A 16,014-nucleotide genomic window follows, 5' to 3' on the forward strand; every position below is an offset into this window, starting at 1 on the left:
TTATGGTATCACTTAATTCATTCCTGCATGCACAGACATCAGTCCACATTTATCAGTAGATGTGAAAATTGGATTATTTCACTCCATTTTAAAGAAATATTCTTTACGGACATGTATGTTGATCAAATGCCTTATGATGACTCATAGTTTAAAAAAGAATAATGAAAACCTAGAAGCTACTTTTCCACATACTTACATATTTTGACCATAAACCCTTAAAAGTTACATGAAAACATTAATGACATAGATGCCTTCAAGACCTAGATAAAGGAAACTTCCTTATGTATTTTAAGATGACAGTTTTTACCATATGGGTGTAAACTAAACAAGCTGTTGTAAAGCAGCTGAGAGTAAAAAATTTATGTTATTCCTAAGCCAACTATCTTCAGACTTCAAAGAAGTATGCAAAGAAGTATACCGCACAAGTATGTGTTAAAGGAACTGTACTCTGCCTAGACTAGACTTTTAATTGTTAAAATGCCACCTTTAATCCTTGTGTAGACAAGGTTTTCAGATTCCAGATATGGAAAGGAATTTGCTGTTAGTTTGTTCTGGTGAGTAAGTGATGTAAAGAGGACAAGGCGAGGTGTTTGTGGCTTTAGACTTACATGAGGACAAAGACTCCAGCTGATCTTAAGGGGCTTTTTGCAGGACATACACTTTTTGCCTATCAACAATTTCCTTAATAACAAACTGCTTTACCTTCCTATGAAAACATATTTGAAATAATAATAAAAAATATAAAATCAGGCTCTCTACATCTCCACTTCACTTGTGTCTTATGGTCCAAAGACAAACTGTATGCGTAATAAGGATTTAAAAACCCCCATGTATTATTGCAAATGGACATCAGCATATTGCATCGGAAGGTATAATTAAGTCTTCAACTTGCTAGAAGGGGAACGGAGTGCTATGTCCTTGATGCGCACCACTGCTAAGACAGCTACACGTCAGTGAAGGCGATTCATGAAGGGGCAACCAAGTTCTGAATCTTCAGCATCTTAGACCAATAGTTAGGGATCAGAAGGCTTAAGAGTGTCATGAACTACATCACTATACGGTGCAAAGTTTGCTTTTATGGAACAGTTATGACAGATAAATAAATGCCACAGTGAGAAAATCTGTCGGCAGACACGATTCCTCCAAACTGACAGTTGCATTAGTGAGAACATGAGTGACAAAAATGCAGAGTATGGATCTGCTGCGCGCACGCATATACTTCTTGTGTTCTGTTGAATAACCAGTTCAATTACCACTGCTTGTTAGTAACATCTGTGAAAATATGAAAATGAGAACAACTAGAAACTGAGTTGAAAAGCATGTGCAAATTAATGCTTTATTAGTATTAAGCACCTTGCGAAAGCATGGTGTATTAAAAAATGGATTAGTTACAGCAAATACACAGGAAGATGAACACTTCTATCCTCAGAATCTGGCATGTTTGGGTGGTTTTAAACTCTGACTATGCCCCTTAAAAATTCTTCACTACGACAACTTATCCAGTTTGGATCATGAATTCAGTCATCATCTCACAAGTCTAGCCTCAGGGGAATTTAAGATTACGTCAGTGATTGCCCGTTACTCAAGATTACTCAGTAACTGTGACATCTCCTGTCTTTTTGAAGCAGACCAGATCTACAAACGACCACCCCAAGTAAGGTTTTGGTGCAACGAGGTTTTGAAACTCAAGGTTGGCAACTGACTTCTGATAATTAGAGAAAGCAAATATTGAAGAACTTCAAGTCAAAATTAAAAGCTAAGAAATTCCTGAGGAGCTTCACGCTTGCAGCAGAGAATGCTAGCTGCATGACAGACCCACATGCTTCTGTCTCTGAAATGAAAAGTCAGTTTCATTGCAACAGGAGCAGAAAGAGCGGAAGTGATCCCAGACACCCATCACTGAAAAGTCTCTTCATAAATCACCACTTGCTACTATTCAAGCACATAGATAATGACAGAATCATTCAGCTAGGTAGACATGGCTGTTGTACAAATCCTTTCCTAGAATCAGTTTGACTTGCAAAGCTGAATCTCACAGAATCCTATCTTTCTGAAAAAAGAATAAACCCACAAGCCATGACACTCAGAATAGTTAAAGGACAAAAAAGTTGGTTCAAACTTCTCTCTGGCAGATGGGGTAGGTTTTTACAAAAGGATAAATTATACTGACAAAATTAAAAACTGCATTTCATTACAATAACAAGAGTTATGCAGAAATTACCTGAATGGAAAGGAAACTGCTGTTTAGCTTCTCCTGTGTGAGCATCCCAAATTATTGTTGTCTGCATCCGGAAGAAGGGGGGAAAAAATGATTAGTGACTGTTCAGCTTCGAGAAAACAGAGAGCACCCTCACTGAGGAGCAATTCTAAAAGACAGACTGATAAAATCATTGACTGCAGAGAGCCGTGTGCGCTGAACAGCTGAAAAAACAGAAATTGCTTCAAATATTACAGAATAATAATCTAAGTGTATATAAAGGGTATCATGCCTACAGAGGAAGTAATATAACTACTAAGAATATGCACATTCTCTCCGAATAATGCTAGAAGATAGCACTAAACAGGTTCAGTATTTTATTACAGCTGTTACAGTTATCTTCTTCAAAGAGACTTTTTCCCCTTTTCAGAGATGCAAGTGGAACTCTTTCAAAACTATGGGATGCTACATTTCTCACAATTAAACTACCAAGTGCAATCTTTATCTAGCAGCAGAGTACGTATCCCTTCTTGCCAGTTCTGTGGTGGGACAGAATAAAGTGTAATTTGCTTATTACAGGTTTAATCCATACTCATAGCGTATGTAAGCAACTCCCCTGTAGAGCTAAATACCACCTTCTGAGTGAATTGTCAATTTATTGGGAGTGGATGATTCCACAAAATAAACTAAGGATGCCTCACCTTGCCAACAATGGATCACCTGAAGAATCACTGCTGTTATTGGGAACCAGAACAATGGAATTACCACTGGGAGACATGTGTAGCTGAATATAAGGCAGTATTAAAAGGAATAAAACTAAGTTTCCATTTTCACAAGTATGTGAAAATATAGGGATTCATCTAGCCTACAAACCAGCTGTACGACCCTGGGCTAGTTTCCCTAGACTCCCTCTGTCAGTTGCTGGAGAGAAGCACTGTCGGTGCCTCTCATTGTGACACAGGCCATGCAACCCATCACTTGGAAGTCCCAATCTAATTTTTAGACATTGAAAGTTAGCCAAGATGAATGCTGTGTACTTTCCAGTTTCAGTTTTAATGGATCTGTGCACATCATCATCAGTCATCTGTTCATTTTAATCTCTAATGCGCATTCAGCTGTAAATACGTTTTGCTTGATTTTGAGTTCTGAACTACCATTTTTTTTGCATATTTGCATAGGAAGTGATACTTATTTTATTCAAATAAGTGTTTCAATAGTTAGATGAGCTAAAAGATGGAGTATCTTTAAGATCACTTCCTTCCCGGAAATAGTTAGTTGATAAAACTACAAATGTAAGTACTGGAAGCAGTTCTTTACTTAACTGAGACACATTTAAGACACAGTTTTACACAGGGGGTAAAATGGAGCTGGTTTTTTAAAGTAAAATCTTTTACATAAAAATAGTACACACTTATGCAGCCTCAAATATGTAATCAACATGCACTAAAACATATTAAAGTAAACTCAACTCCAACCTAAATGATTCTACAATTCTGCGATTCTCCAGGATGCCTGGAGGAGAAGAAAATAATCTTAGAGAATTCAGCAGCACAAGCTCACTGAGTCAGCACATTTATATGTTAGAATAACATATTTTTAAAACTCACTTTATCAACACCAGCACTTAAAATATAATTCCCCTTTTTGTTCCATTTCAGGGCAAATATTGGACCTTTATGTTGACCTAAGGTGCTTGCAAGGTTACCTGGAATAAAGAAAAGGTTACTATTACAATTTGTTTACAAACCAATCAAATTACAGTTCACCACTGTTTGATGCTCAAGAACAGTAACTGTTGTTTGACTTACCATCTTCTGTCCATATTCTTGCAAAACCATCATATGAGCCTGTAGCCAATAGTGTTCCATCACTCTGTTGGGATATATAAATGGCAAAGGTTGATACTAGAGGAAATCTGTTTCAACCAACCCTTTTTTTTTTCTCTTTCTTTTTTAAGGTTTGTGCATTGTGAGTTATGGGAAATATGAGTTCACAGATTTAAACTAGAGGTTATTATTGCAGACAGCAAAGAAGAAATAAAACCCTCTAACATACGTGAAATACTGGGCTATACCATCAGATAAGAGTAATTTAACGAAAGGATTAGAAAAAGAAAACAAGATATAACATATATGGGATTCTTCCAGATAATGAACAGATACTACTTTTTAGACATAAAGAGCCTATAAAATGTCAATAGATCATCTAAAACCTGACTAAACCCCAGTTCAGTGAAATTCAGGCACCTGTACTTGAAAGAAGGACCTAAACACCTAAGCCACCTACATTCGTAGTTACCACCTAGAGTGCTATCTACCACCAAGAAGTTGCTTCCTACTTGTCTGAACACAGACTCCAACACATGCTCAGAGGCATGGCACCATCACGGAGAGCCTGAGAAAAGTTGGATTCATGGGTCCCAATTAGCAGGAAAAAAGCCCAGGAACTGTAATCAGCAAATTACAGGTATTCTGCTGGAGGGAGCCCTTCACTGAAGGGTATCTCCTGTGCAGCCACCAATGCTAGAGTTATTGGGCCAGAATGAAAATAATTAAGAAGGAACTTGACTCTGCAGTCTGGTGAGACAGGTGCTTTTGCAGCTGGGTGTTTAAACATTTCAGCACATGGATTAGGCAGTGAAATTTAACCCATTTATCTCCAGACATCAAGAAGTTAGGAGTTAGTTTAAGAGCATAACTAGTCTCCCTCTACAACTAACAGCATCGCCCACCTCTGGAGTGTAAGCCATGATTCTCTTGTTTCTGCTGACTTAGAGGGAGTCTAGAAGACTAGTTCAGATAGTTAAATCTAACAGAGATGAATCCTACCCTTGGTACCAAAGGACATGATCTGAATATGGCCTCTAGAAATAACCTTTCTCATTTAACAAAAATCACACAAACCAGAGAAAAATTGATTTAATATCACCAGTGTGAAAATTTCACAGCGAAGTATGATTAATATTGTAGTTCTAAACAAACAATAAAGGTGGATGGCATTTCTAGCATCATGAATAGAAAATAAGGAAAAAACCATAAAATAATCCTTTAAAACTTATACCCACTCCAACCCTCCCAAAACAGTGAGTCAGAACAGCTGTAGATATAACTCAAATATATAATGATATAAGGGGAAAAATATCAAAACCTAAGCCAATTTCACTGTGATATATACTCACCTGGACAACTGATGTGAACAAAGGTGGTAAGAGGGAAAAGAGAAAAGGGAAGGAAAACTCGGGGACTAGATGTACAGTTTATCCAAGTCTGTTGGTGGCAATTCACATTCTTTTAAAAACTCAAGGTAAGTTGGAAACACTTCAAGTGTTTAATTTAGGAACATTTCCTTACATTAAGTACTAGCACAAAGCAAGTGAAGTATCCATGGTCAATGAAGTCTGGAAAGGTAAGGAAATACTAAAGGATGCCCTATATGTTTTAGATAACTTTTCTCATTAACAGTTCTGCACCTTGGCATGTTTTCCTCTTTCAATTACTCTTTTCCTCCTCTTCAGTTCAGTTTTTCCCAACTATTTTTCTTCACTGTGATTTCCACAGGAAATAAGTAACATTCCCGAGTTTCATCTTTATTTGCTTTGTTATCCTATCTCTGTTTTCTGTATTCACAACCTTCTTTCATTGTGGCAAATATAAAATAGGTAGGGGAAGCTGATTCGTGCAGGGGCCTTATCTTTTCCTTTTGTGAAGCACCTACCTCACCTGAAGGACAGTAATATTGCAGCAAGGATTAACCGAATGTTGGTCTCCGGCCAGCAACCAAGGCTGTATGCAATTGCTAAGAATCCTTTCTGGTACTTAATTTTTAATCTGTTTTTCTACGAAAACAAGATTTGTATGATCACTCTGTCTGTACTAGTATCCTCAAAACAGACAGTGTATGCAAGTGATCTCAAAATTAATGAAGGTTCCTGCAAGGTCTTTTAAGGTCTTTTTACAGTGCTGGGTGGCAGAAAGGAGACATGAAGCCGCCTTAAAGCTGCCCAAAGACACTGGCCGAGACGGGATTCTTAACCATACCTGTCCTCTGGGCTCACTTCAGGCTTCTGTGTGCAGGACTATACTTATCTAACAAAGTTTTACAGGATGAAAGTAAAAAAGGGTTCAGGCAAGAGTTTCACTGAGAAGGTGGTTAGGTAAAGACAGAATGGCCACACATGCTCCTACCAAGATAAAGACAATAATGTCAACACATTTTGCTAGGCACAGCATAATTAAAATGAGAGAGGGTCTTGACAGTTCAACTTCAGAAAAAGCTTCGCTGGTGCTTGTATCTCTTTACATGCCAAAATAAAGTAACTATGAGATGCAAATACATTATTAATCAGGCTTCACTACTACATAGTTTGCTTGTTTAATCTTCATTCTTAAAAGTTATTTTTATCCATGCTCCTAAAATAGAGATATAAATACACCATTATTAAGCTTGAAGATGGCAACAGTCCTGGAAAAATTATAGCATACAGGGGAAAGTTCAGCTTATTATGAGTATTTGAAACAAGAGGTCAGTAGGTTAGGACAGAGCTTCTGGTCACCTCAGATATAAAAGACATGGAGCAGCAGCTGCAATTGCCTCTGAATTAAATTTAGACAGTAAAAAGCCATGTGCAGCCTTAGAAGTTAGCTTACATTCCAGTCCAATGAAGTCACATCCTTATTGCTGGGGACATCATGTCCTCCTTCTCTTATGCAGTGCCTCAAAACTAGTTGAGTGGAACCGCTGTTGCTGTTTTCATTGAGATTCCATATTCTGGCTGTTGAGTCTCCGGATCTATAAAAGCAATTGGGCAGAGATGAAAATCCGTCTTAGTGTCAGGCCAGCAAACAATGTAAAAACCTCTATTTCTGTTTTCATTGAGAGAACATCACAACCTTTAAAAAGTAATTTTTCTTTCCAACCCTTCCTGCACTCCATATAATTTTTTAAAACAGCTAGCATGTATTTAAAATATACTTATTATCTGAATCCACATGGTCATTTGCTTTATTCAGAAAAGTTTTACCTAAAATACATTTACCTGCTCTCTCTACGTTTTGCATGTCATACCTGAAGTTGGTATCACCATAACTGAGATAGTCTGGGGGAACTCGACATTACAAACATAACACTGGAAATCCCAACAAAGACAGAAAGGCAACGGCTGTGCCCACATACCTCCCATAAAAAGTGTGCACAGTCCCATTAGCTGCAGGACGGGCAGCATCACTGCCGGTCACCCTGGCAGCAGCTTTGGGGCAGGGGACTGCTGGCAGTGTGACAAAGGTGCTGCATGCCAGCTCCCTGGTCTTGCCTGGCTTCCTCTGACAGCTACTGCAGGAGTAGGAGGTGAACTTAAGGCTGCCTTTGGTTTGGCCATGGCCCTTTCATAAGGTACTTCCATCCGGGACAGACCAGAACGTAGTCTCTGACAGGAGTTGTTTGCAGGGCAGCCTCTCAGCATTAAATTAGGCTGCTAAACCCAAAGATTAGGAAAGTAGAAAGGTAATATAAATTAATTTTTAAAATTCATCTTATTTCCATTTTTTAAATTCATGGCTACAGGATCCTTTGCTGTCTGTAGCTTGGCTGCTTAGCTCATGTTGTCTGAAAAAGTGGCAAAATAATTATTGACATAATAGAGCAAGACTGAGCCAGCATCAGGATTTTAATCTATTTTGTAGACCAAGTATTTTCTAGGGAGATGTTTTTACTGCAGGCTGAAACCTTGATTTTGTCTACAAAAAGCTGTGAGAAGGAAATGAAGAGTTTATCACAATCTGCTTGTAAATACTGTGTTAATCTTCACTTTGCATACATCTTTCTTCCAATGAAAAATGTCTGATGTCAGAAACCGCAACAGGTTGGAAGAATCTATGTTTTCTAGTTTATTAGAGTATGCCTCTCACTCCCCCTCACCCCCTTTTTTAAACAATCAATAACAAGAACAACAAAACCAATCAAAGGCCCTGGATTTCTTTTTTTGTTCAGAGGGTAATTTTTATTTACATGTAGTAAATAGAATCTTGGAGCAGAATTAAGATCTCTCTTATATTCCAAGAATTCATACAGTCTAGATGAAATTTTATGGTTGATATAAGCTGATGCATTAGCTTTTTCTTTTTTTGAAGATAATTACTAAAACTTCCATTCCTATACACGAACAAGGAGAAGAAGTCTTTCTTTGAAGACTAAACCCCTGACATCCATTTTTGCTTTGATAAACCATGCTTTACTAAAAAGGAAATCCATCACAGGAGAATATTAATTTTTTTCTGGTCTACTAGTGAAACATTATTTATATGAAAAGTACTAGGTAAATTTTAAACACATGACATGTCTTTGAGTGCAAATATTGACCAACCAAGCATCGAACTTCAATTGGTATTTGTGTATTACTTTGCCAATAATTCAGCCAAATTTTCATGAACAACAGTTCAACTGTAAAAGCAAAAACCTCTCTGCCTGTATCAGTGGCTCTGCGCTATGCTGGATCGTGGCATACCTGGGGAATGTGCCCCCGTCTCGTCTGAACACTTCAGGCCACGCTGTGATGGGATGGCTGGGCAGGGCTTTGCCAGCCTAACCACTAGCTACTGCTGTACGGCCATTCTTTAATTTTTGGCACACATCTTCCATGATAGTGATTAAAAAATAATTTGAACCAGGGTAATTTTTGCCACCATACAGAGCTGTGACTGTAATATAACTCCTGATTTCTTCAAAGGTCTGGAAAACTGAACAACAATTTTGCACATGTTGGCTAGAAAATTAATGAAGTTAATCATGAGGCACAGAAGTTAAGGAACATTTTTAGTTGTGATCATTTACAATAATGGGAACATAAGTCTTTCATAGGCTTGGGTTATTGGTTAACATGCTAAGTAGGAAATTCCTTCAGCGCTGGCTTCTCTGCTGTATGAGACTCTGGGCCAGTCCTGCCCTCATTGTAATAATCCAGTTTGTTATTGGACCCTGTGAATAAAGTACTCAGTCACTTGGCTATCAAACACAATATCCTATTTGCTAGTTCTAAAAGGGTTATGTTTTGTTTTTCAACAGTTTTATTTAGCCAGTTTTCTGGCAATGCTTGGGCAATCTTATTTTCCAGTATTTTAATTTTGTTTTTCCATTTTCTTCTTCCTAAGGCTACACAAGCTATTATGTGTCCCTGCAGAGAGGCTTTATAAGCCTACCAGTGTGTGGCAGGGGTATTTGTGTGTCTTCCCTTTTGTTGCTGGGGGAAAAAAAAAAGAAAAAAGAGTATTCTCTGCTCTGGAAAGTATTCTGATTTCTGCTGAATGATTCAGTGAACCCTGCCTCATTAGAGGACCACAGTTCAAGCACAATTCAGAAAGATATTTAATCTCCTTAGCCCACAGAAGCATTTCTATCTGCATGATAAAGCAGCCATTCCAACATGCAAGTCATGAACACTTGAGTAATAGGTATACTGTTCTGCACGACGGTAGAGCACTGCCAGATTTTAGGAAGGCTAGTTCTAAAAGAATTTTATTGCATGCTCTCCAGCCCTGGTATCATCATGAATCAAGCTGGACAAATGTTTGCAGAATTTTGTTTGTGACATATAAAATCTCCATTCCTTAACTGCCAGCAGAGGTTAACACAGCTGCAGTTGGGTAAAGAAATTTGGAAGATGGCTGGTGAACCTTGGTATTGCTGATCTTCACCTGCAAGTCTTATAAACACTGTTATTTTGGTAAGCAATATTGTTAACGTGTATTTAATAAATCTGGCTCAAACAGGCTAGACCTTTTGTTATTTTATTTCAAAATATATTTATTAAAAGCATAAAGGGAAGGAAACTCCTCCTCGTAATTCACACCCCTAACTTTTCCTTAATAAAGCAGGTCTCTTAAAGTAAGTGCTTATGCTTCCAAAGGCAGTCAGTAGAGGGAAGTGCCTCGGAGGGCTCCAGGAGAGCTCTGTTCCACTGATTCTACAGCACTGCTCCCTGCAACAGGTTATTCAAGTAGACCTCACCTAACAGCTGACTGCTTTGCATTAACAGATTTGATGCAATGAGGAAACCGGCCCCAGTAAAGTCACCTGCTAATGAATAGGCACGTAGAGTTAGCAGAATTAACGCTTGGCACTGACTAGGGTGGTGGTGTGTGAAATAACCCCCCCTCCTCAGCCCGGTAATTCAAAAGGTTTATTCAAAAAGGTAATTCACAGGGGATCCTAAACCACTGATAAGAGGAATACAGTAACTCAAAGTATTACACAAGACCCAGAGATGATGGCAGATGGCCTAGAAACATCCTTTCTTGCATCTGAGAGACACAGCTGTAACTGCAAGATCTTGGACAACTGCTTTTCTGGCTAATGATTTTGCTGACTAGGGACAGTGAAGGTGCATGGAGCATCCTGCAAGAGACAAAGTTCCCCTGTGTGAAAGAGGCTGGTTTAGATCAGCAAAGAAACCTACTGCTGGGTTTTGGGAATGAGGCCAGGTCCCTCTGCTTCATGGTGATGAGAATTACTTGAAGGGCATGGCTGGATGTAACAGAACAGAGCACGCTCCTGGAAGGAGCAGCTGAACATGCTGACAGAAATATCCTAAATTCAACTGTAAAAGCTTTCGCAGTCGAAGGCTCTAGCAGCCTGGACATTCACAGTCCATCCACTTCCATACTGGGAAATTCAAGCATGTTCAGGAATACTCTGGGTCTCCAGACCATGATGACCTATACTAGCAAACTGATACGTATTCCCTGGCCAGATTTTGACCTGTTTTAATTAGTACCCTTGCTCAGGGCCGCGACATTCTCTCTGAATAACTCCTGGGCATGGCTTGGTGGTTACAACGTCCAGAGACGATTCCTAATGTGCCGTTTGTTTGGCAGCCAGGACAGTTTGCTAGCACAGACACCGTCCGTTCTGTGCCAGCTGGCCTCAGTGCCTAGGAATATTCCCAGGCATGGTTAGTTTACTAATGTGCACGTAGCTGTAATGGGTTTCTGCACTACGCAGAGACCATGATTATCTGTAACATTTTACATGTGCCATAAAATTAAAAGAGATATTGAAAATTATCTCACGGAAGAAATCAGTCTTTGAAGAGGAGGACAATTGGTTTTTAAGAGCAAAATGGGAATTATGGCTGGGAATGGCCAAATCCCAAGATTTAGCCAAGCAGCTACTTTTTTTTTTTTTTTTTTTTTAACCTGTGCAAAACAGTATATCCAATTATTTATTCTGGAATATTGATTTCTTTCATACAGGGTAATTCATCCTCTTACAGGGCTGTAAGTCTGCACTTCACTGTACATTATGATGCTTCCATTCAAAACATCTAAGCATTCTTCTCATGGGCATCTAGTGACAGTCATGCCTTTGATAGCCTTCACTGGTATCTCTAGTATCCTCCATCCTCCACTTTAGGGCTTATGGGTGTGGTGGAGGAGAGGCAGCCGCAGAATGTATTTTTTCTGGCTATTTGATCAGAGAAACTCCTGTCTGCACTGTTGGGGTTTTTTTGTGTGTTTGTTTGGGTTTTTTTCTTTTTTGTTGTTGTTTGTTTAAATAGCCCTTTGCAAAGTCCAGACAGCATATATCCCTGTGCTAGCTTTCACATCCTAAAAAACCATAGCAATTGAGAAGTTGTGACATAAAAATCAAAATCCCTTTCTATCAGTGGAATACTCACTAAATCTGGAAACCGATGCTCTAGTTGGGTAATTCATTCTACAAATAAAACGCCTTATGCAACTTGCTTCAGATTAGGCTGTGAACCTCCATTATTCTTTTAGTGCTTTGAAGATTACATCAGGTTGCTGTCTAAACTGCTAATTGTTAGAAAAAATTGTTGCTTGTATAGTGTAACAAGGCTCGAAGAAACTACTTTGCCACAAACTGAGATTTCATTGTGCTAGGCACTTTATAAAAAGAACAAATGTGTTATTTCTTTTATTTAATAGTTAGGTTTTACATGTGTTTTTTAAGACAACAGATGGGTACAATCAGGCAGATGGGAAACCAGAAGAAAACTATGGACTGGGCAGCACAATATGGCTATTATAGATTCTAACAATTCGGTGTTTGCACATCAAACTGTGGTTTTCTTTTTTGAAGCACTACTTTGTAAAGGACAAAGAGAACTGCGGTATACTGTAGATCTCGGGAAATTTCTCCCCCTCATTTAATTGGTGGCGTAACACCGTTTACCTATAGATGATAGCTTGCACTATTATTATATCAGACATCTCAAATGCTTCTTTATGCAGTGGCATAATCTGTCACTCAGCTCTCTTCCTTTGGTTTCATTTTCTTCTGTGCATTCTATACCATTTCAGTCATATAAGCTTCATGAGGCACTCACTGCTGCATTACCTGAGGGCTAACTTCATCACATACTTTGTTTCCTATGAGCAGGCTAAAATTTGATCAAGGTGCACATGGATCTAAGGTTTTGCATTTTCATTGCATTGTGATTAGCCTGCATAAGACATAGCACCTGATGGCATTTTCGTTTCATGCATGTATTTATGTGCTTCCAAAATCACATAAAAAAGCTTATTAAGAAAGACCGATTACGCTGAATAGTAAAGCTTAATTGAAGGGATAGTGAGAGCGTACTCCTCTGCTTAAGACAGCTGACTAACGGTTCTGATTATCGTCCTCCAGGTTTATCTGAAGCTGTGTAAGGTATCACTGTCCCAGGGATCCGTCTACCAGTGCTTAGCACCCTGCAGCAAAGTTGAAACACCCACTGGTTCCTCAGTCACTGCAGCACATACTCTGCTTTATTAAATGGTTCACTGTTTAAAGGATGCACACTAGGGCTGTGAACCACAGATCCTAGGGAAGCAGTCCAGTACGGCAAGCATTGGCAGAGGCGTGAGTCCAACAGCGGGAAGTAGTTACCAATGCTAAAGCCAACGGATGAGGTCTGAGCACCTTAACTCCTCATGTAATGAGTGGAGAGATGTAGGTACCTGCAGAGGGACAGAGCACTTGAGCAGATGCCTAACTTCAGCTGCGCAGATATTCTCCAGAATAAAGCAGCACCTTCACTTCATCTCAGGCGCCGGCAGGTGTCCCTAAGGAATAATTCTGTATGGCATCCTTCCTCCCCACCGACTTTCCTTCAGATAATAATGTGGGTGTGCTAACGGATCACCTGCAGGTTGTTCTCCATAGAATTCAGATAAAATACCGTGATGGATAAGTTTACTATTAAAAAGTATATTGTTCAGGATGAGAGGGCTACAAGAGATCTATTGTATCAACAAATACAGTCCCTTAATTCCAATGATACTAAATATGCGAGCTATTGTTTTCGAGACAGCCCATGAAATTCTAATTTTGTCTCCACTATGGGAAAGCTCTTCCAGATTTTATGAAACCTTATCTAGATTTTAATCTTTAATAAGAAACAACATGAAAACAATTTAATGAGGTTAACTAAATTCTGCTTGTTTTTTTAATGTTTTCTTCACTACTAGGCCATGATTTAACATCTATGGGTAGTCAAAGCATTTAGGCATACACTGAAAAGTTAAGAGTTGTTGTACAGAGGCATGTTTGTTCACATGATTTGATGTTGATTTCCAAATCATTATGTAGGCAGTAACACTTCCTGCACCTCACAGATTCTTTGCCTTCTCCTGATTCACTTAATTTTCCTCGAAAATACCCTCTCAGACTTGGGACAGGACAATTGAGGACTATCATATGCTATAGCTCTTTCCACATTTGTCAATCCTAATTCTTATTTATTTATACATTTAACAGATTTCTTTTTAGGGCTCACTCCTTTAATGTAAGCTGGGAAGAGAACAATCTTTGAAATAACTGTTTTATACTTCCTGATTTTAACTGGAGACTACCCTTAATCATCAGGACTTTGTTGCTTTGTAATAACCATTTGCTAGGGATAAGTAATACTGCCAAGCAGTGTTGCCTGAGACCCAGAAAACTGAGTGGGAAGAGGAGTATGGTTTGCAGAAAATACAGTAAATGCATGGCATAGGAGCGTGGCTGCCATTACTGCTCTTGTCTGTATGATGGCATCACCCAGGGACCCTACCACACACCAGAAGACCCACTTAGCCTACGGAAAGAGCTGAAACCCGATTTTTTTTCATCCAAACATCCTACATACAGTTTTTTCAATTCTACCCCTTAGTGCTACAGGTGCTAAAAGTACTATCAGGCCTGGACATTCCAGAAATGAAGCATATTCAGCAGGATTCTCTTTTCGAAAAATCCAGTTTATGTCTGACAGTATTCTTTGGAAACATCTGTCTTCACTCTCTTAGAGATTATGTGCTGCTTATCCAACCTGGTATTTATTTCTGTTTATTCTTTCCCACTTGCACTCTAATTCCTTGTTTTCATGTATATAGGTCAACAAAGAGAAGATGACTATTCTGATGAACTTGCAGAAAGTTGGAAACAAAATATGGACTCTCCTCTTCCTTGTAAGAAATGTGTTCCGGTACTGCTAGGCGACTTTGAAACCCCATTTATCTCCTCTATCAGTCTTTCTCCATGCTCCCAGCTAGACTTCTTAAATTTAGCCTTCATTTTAAGGTTTAACTTTAAGCATGAACAAACAGAGACTCCAACAGCATCTGTATATAGCTGTTGGGGTATGTTTACATTAGTATTTTTGTTTGGATCAAAAGAGCTTTTTGTAAGTCAGTCTCCTGACTGTCCCACTTATTTGGTTGTCATTGCTTAGCAGTCCTGCAGAACACAAACTAGACTCCTTTCGAGTGACGCTAAACCCAAAATGCCCTGAAACCACTCCTTCATGTTCCGCTCATTGGACAAAATTAGGTCCAGCTTGAAGCCCCCTGTCCCATATAAACAGCAGTGACAGTTTTGCTCTACAGATCTACTCCTGTTTGTGCACCACACTAATGCAGACATAGCCAAACAGAGCTGTGGTTTAGTCTCTGTACTTTTAAAAGAAAACATGGATGCCAAAGACTTTCCGAGACTGCAATGTGAACCATTAACTAAGAGCAGTAGGAGTAAATTACATGAACTTCAAATACTCTTGAGAATTATTATCCATAGTTATTTTTAAAACCTTTAAAAAAATTATGTGTATTCAGGTCCACAGAGTACACATCTTAAAAGTGCAAATGCTTCACACTCTGCGTCACCTTATAATTACTTAACAGCTACATAGGAACAGCACTGCTGAAAAAAACAGTTGCAGGCTGAAGAAACAGTGAAGAGAATACTCATTCATCTTTAGTACACATCTTGCATCTCTTAAATATACTCTGTATTGTAGCAGCTGCTTTCAGTCATGGTCTTACCCAGATGCTAGCAGGTCACTGACAGGGTTCCAGGCACAGATGAACACCTCTGATTCGTGGCCCCGAAGGACTGTTGCTTTGTTAGGAGGAATTTCAACATCCCCGTCAATTTCCATTGGCTTTGAATGATTATCTGTAAGGAGATATACCAGAATAAACAGTTCACAGGATGCTGTTAGGTCTGCTTTAAAAACCCATGGCCTAAAGCTAACAGTAACATATTTGCTATAAATAATATTCTGTGTTGTGTCACTGACCACATTACTCTTGTTTTCATCCATACGATGATTCAAACTTATGGTATTTCTACAAAATGTAGTGCTCTCCAAACTATTTTGTATCAATGCACATAGCTCTTCTTCCAAAAAATAGTTAGCATTTATTTCAGTATAGGGTTTTTTTGAAGCTGGCTTCATTAAAAATTAGTTACAGTTTTATTAAAATAACAGATTGCCACATTTGAGAAAAACTTTATGCTGCTCTTTTAAAAAAGTAACAATACAGCAGATACATTTTCTTACG

The 16,014-nt window shown here is 38.7% G+C and overlaps 1 protein-coding gene across 5 annotated transcripts in view; it reads right to left on the reverse strand.

The window, feature by feature from the left end:
• Positions 1–16,014, reverse strand: part of TBL1X (transducin beta like 1 X-linked) — a 199,955-nt gene that overhangs the window by 13,078 nt on the left and 170,863 nt on the right. For all 5 annotated transcript variants that reach the window (XM_056329853.1, XM_056329851.1, XM_056329849.1 and 2 more), the window contains 5 exons: positions 15,493–15,625; positions 6,844–6,985; positions 4,006–4,069; positions 3,805–3,902; positions 2,222–2,282 (listed from right to left, as the gene is read on the reverse strand). In XM_056329853.1, coding sequence (XP_056185828.1) covers positions 2,222–2,282; positions 3,805–3,902; positions 4,006–4,069; positions 6,844–6,985; positions 15,493–15,625 — 498 coding nt within the window. The remainder of the gene's footprint in view (positions 1–2,221; positions 2,283–3,804; positions 3,903–4,005; positions 4,070–6,843; positions 6,986–15,492; positions 15,626–16,014) is intronic.

Source organism: Falco biarmicus, chromosome 2, assembly GCF_023638135.1.
Source record: "Falco biarmicus isolate bFalBia1 chromosome 2, bFalBia1.pri, whole genome shotgun sequence".
NCBI classification, from domain to species: Eukaryota; Metazoa; Chordata; class Aves; order Falconiformes; family Falconidae; genus Falco; species Falco biarmicus.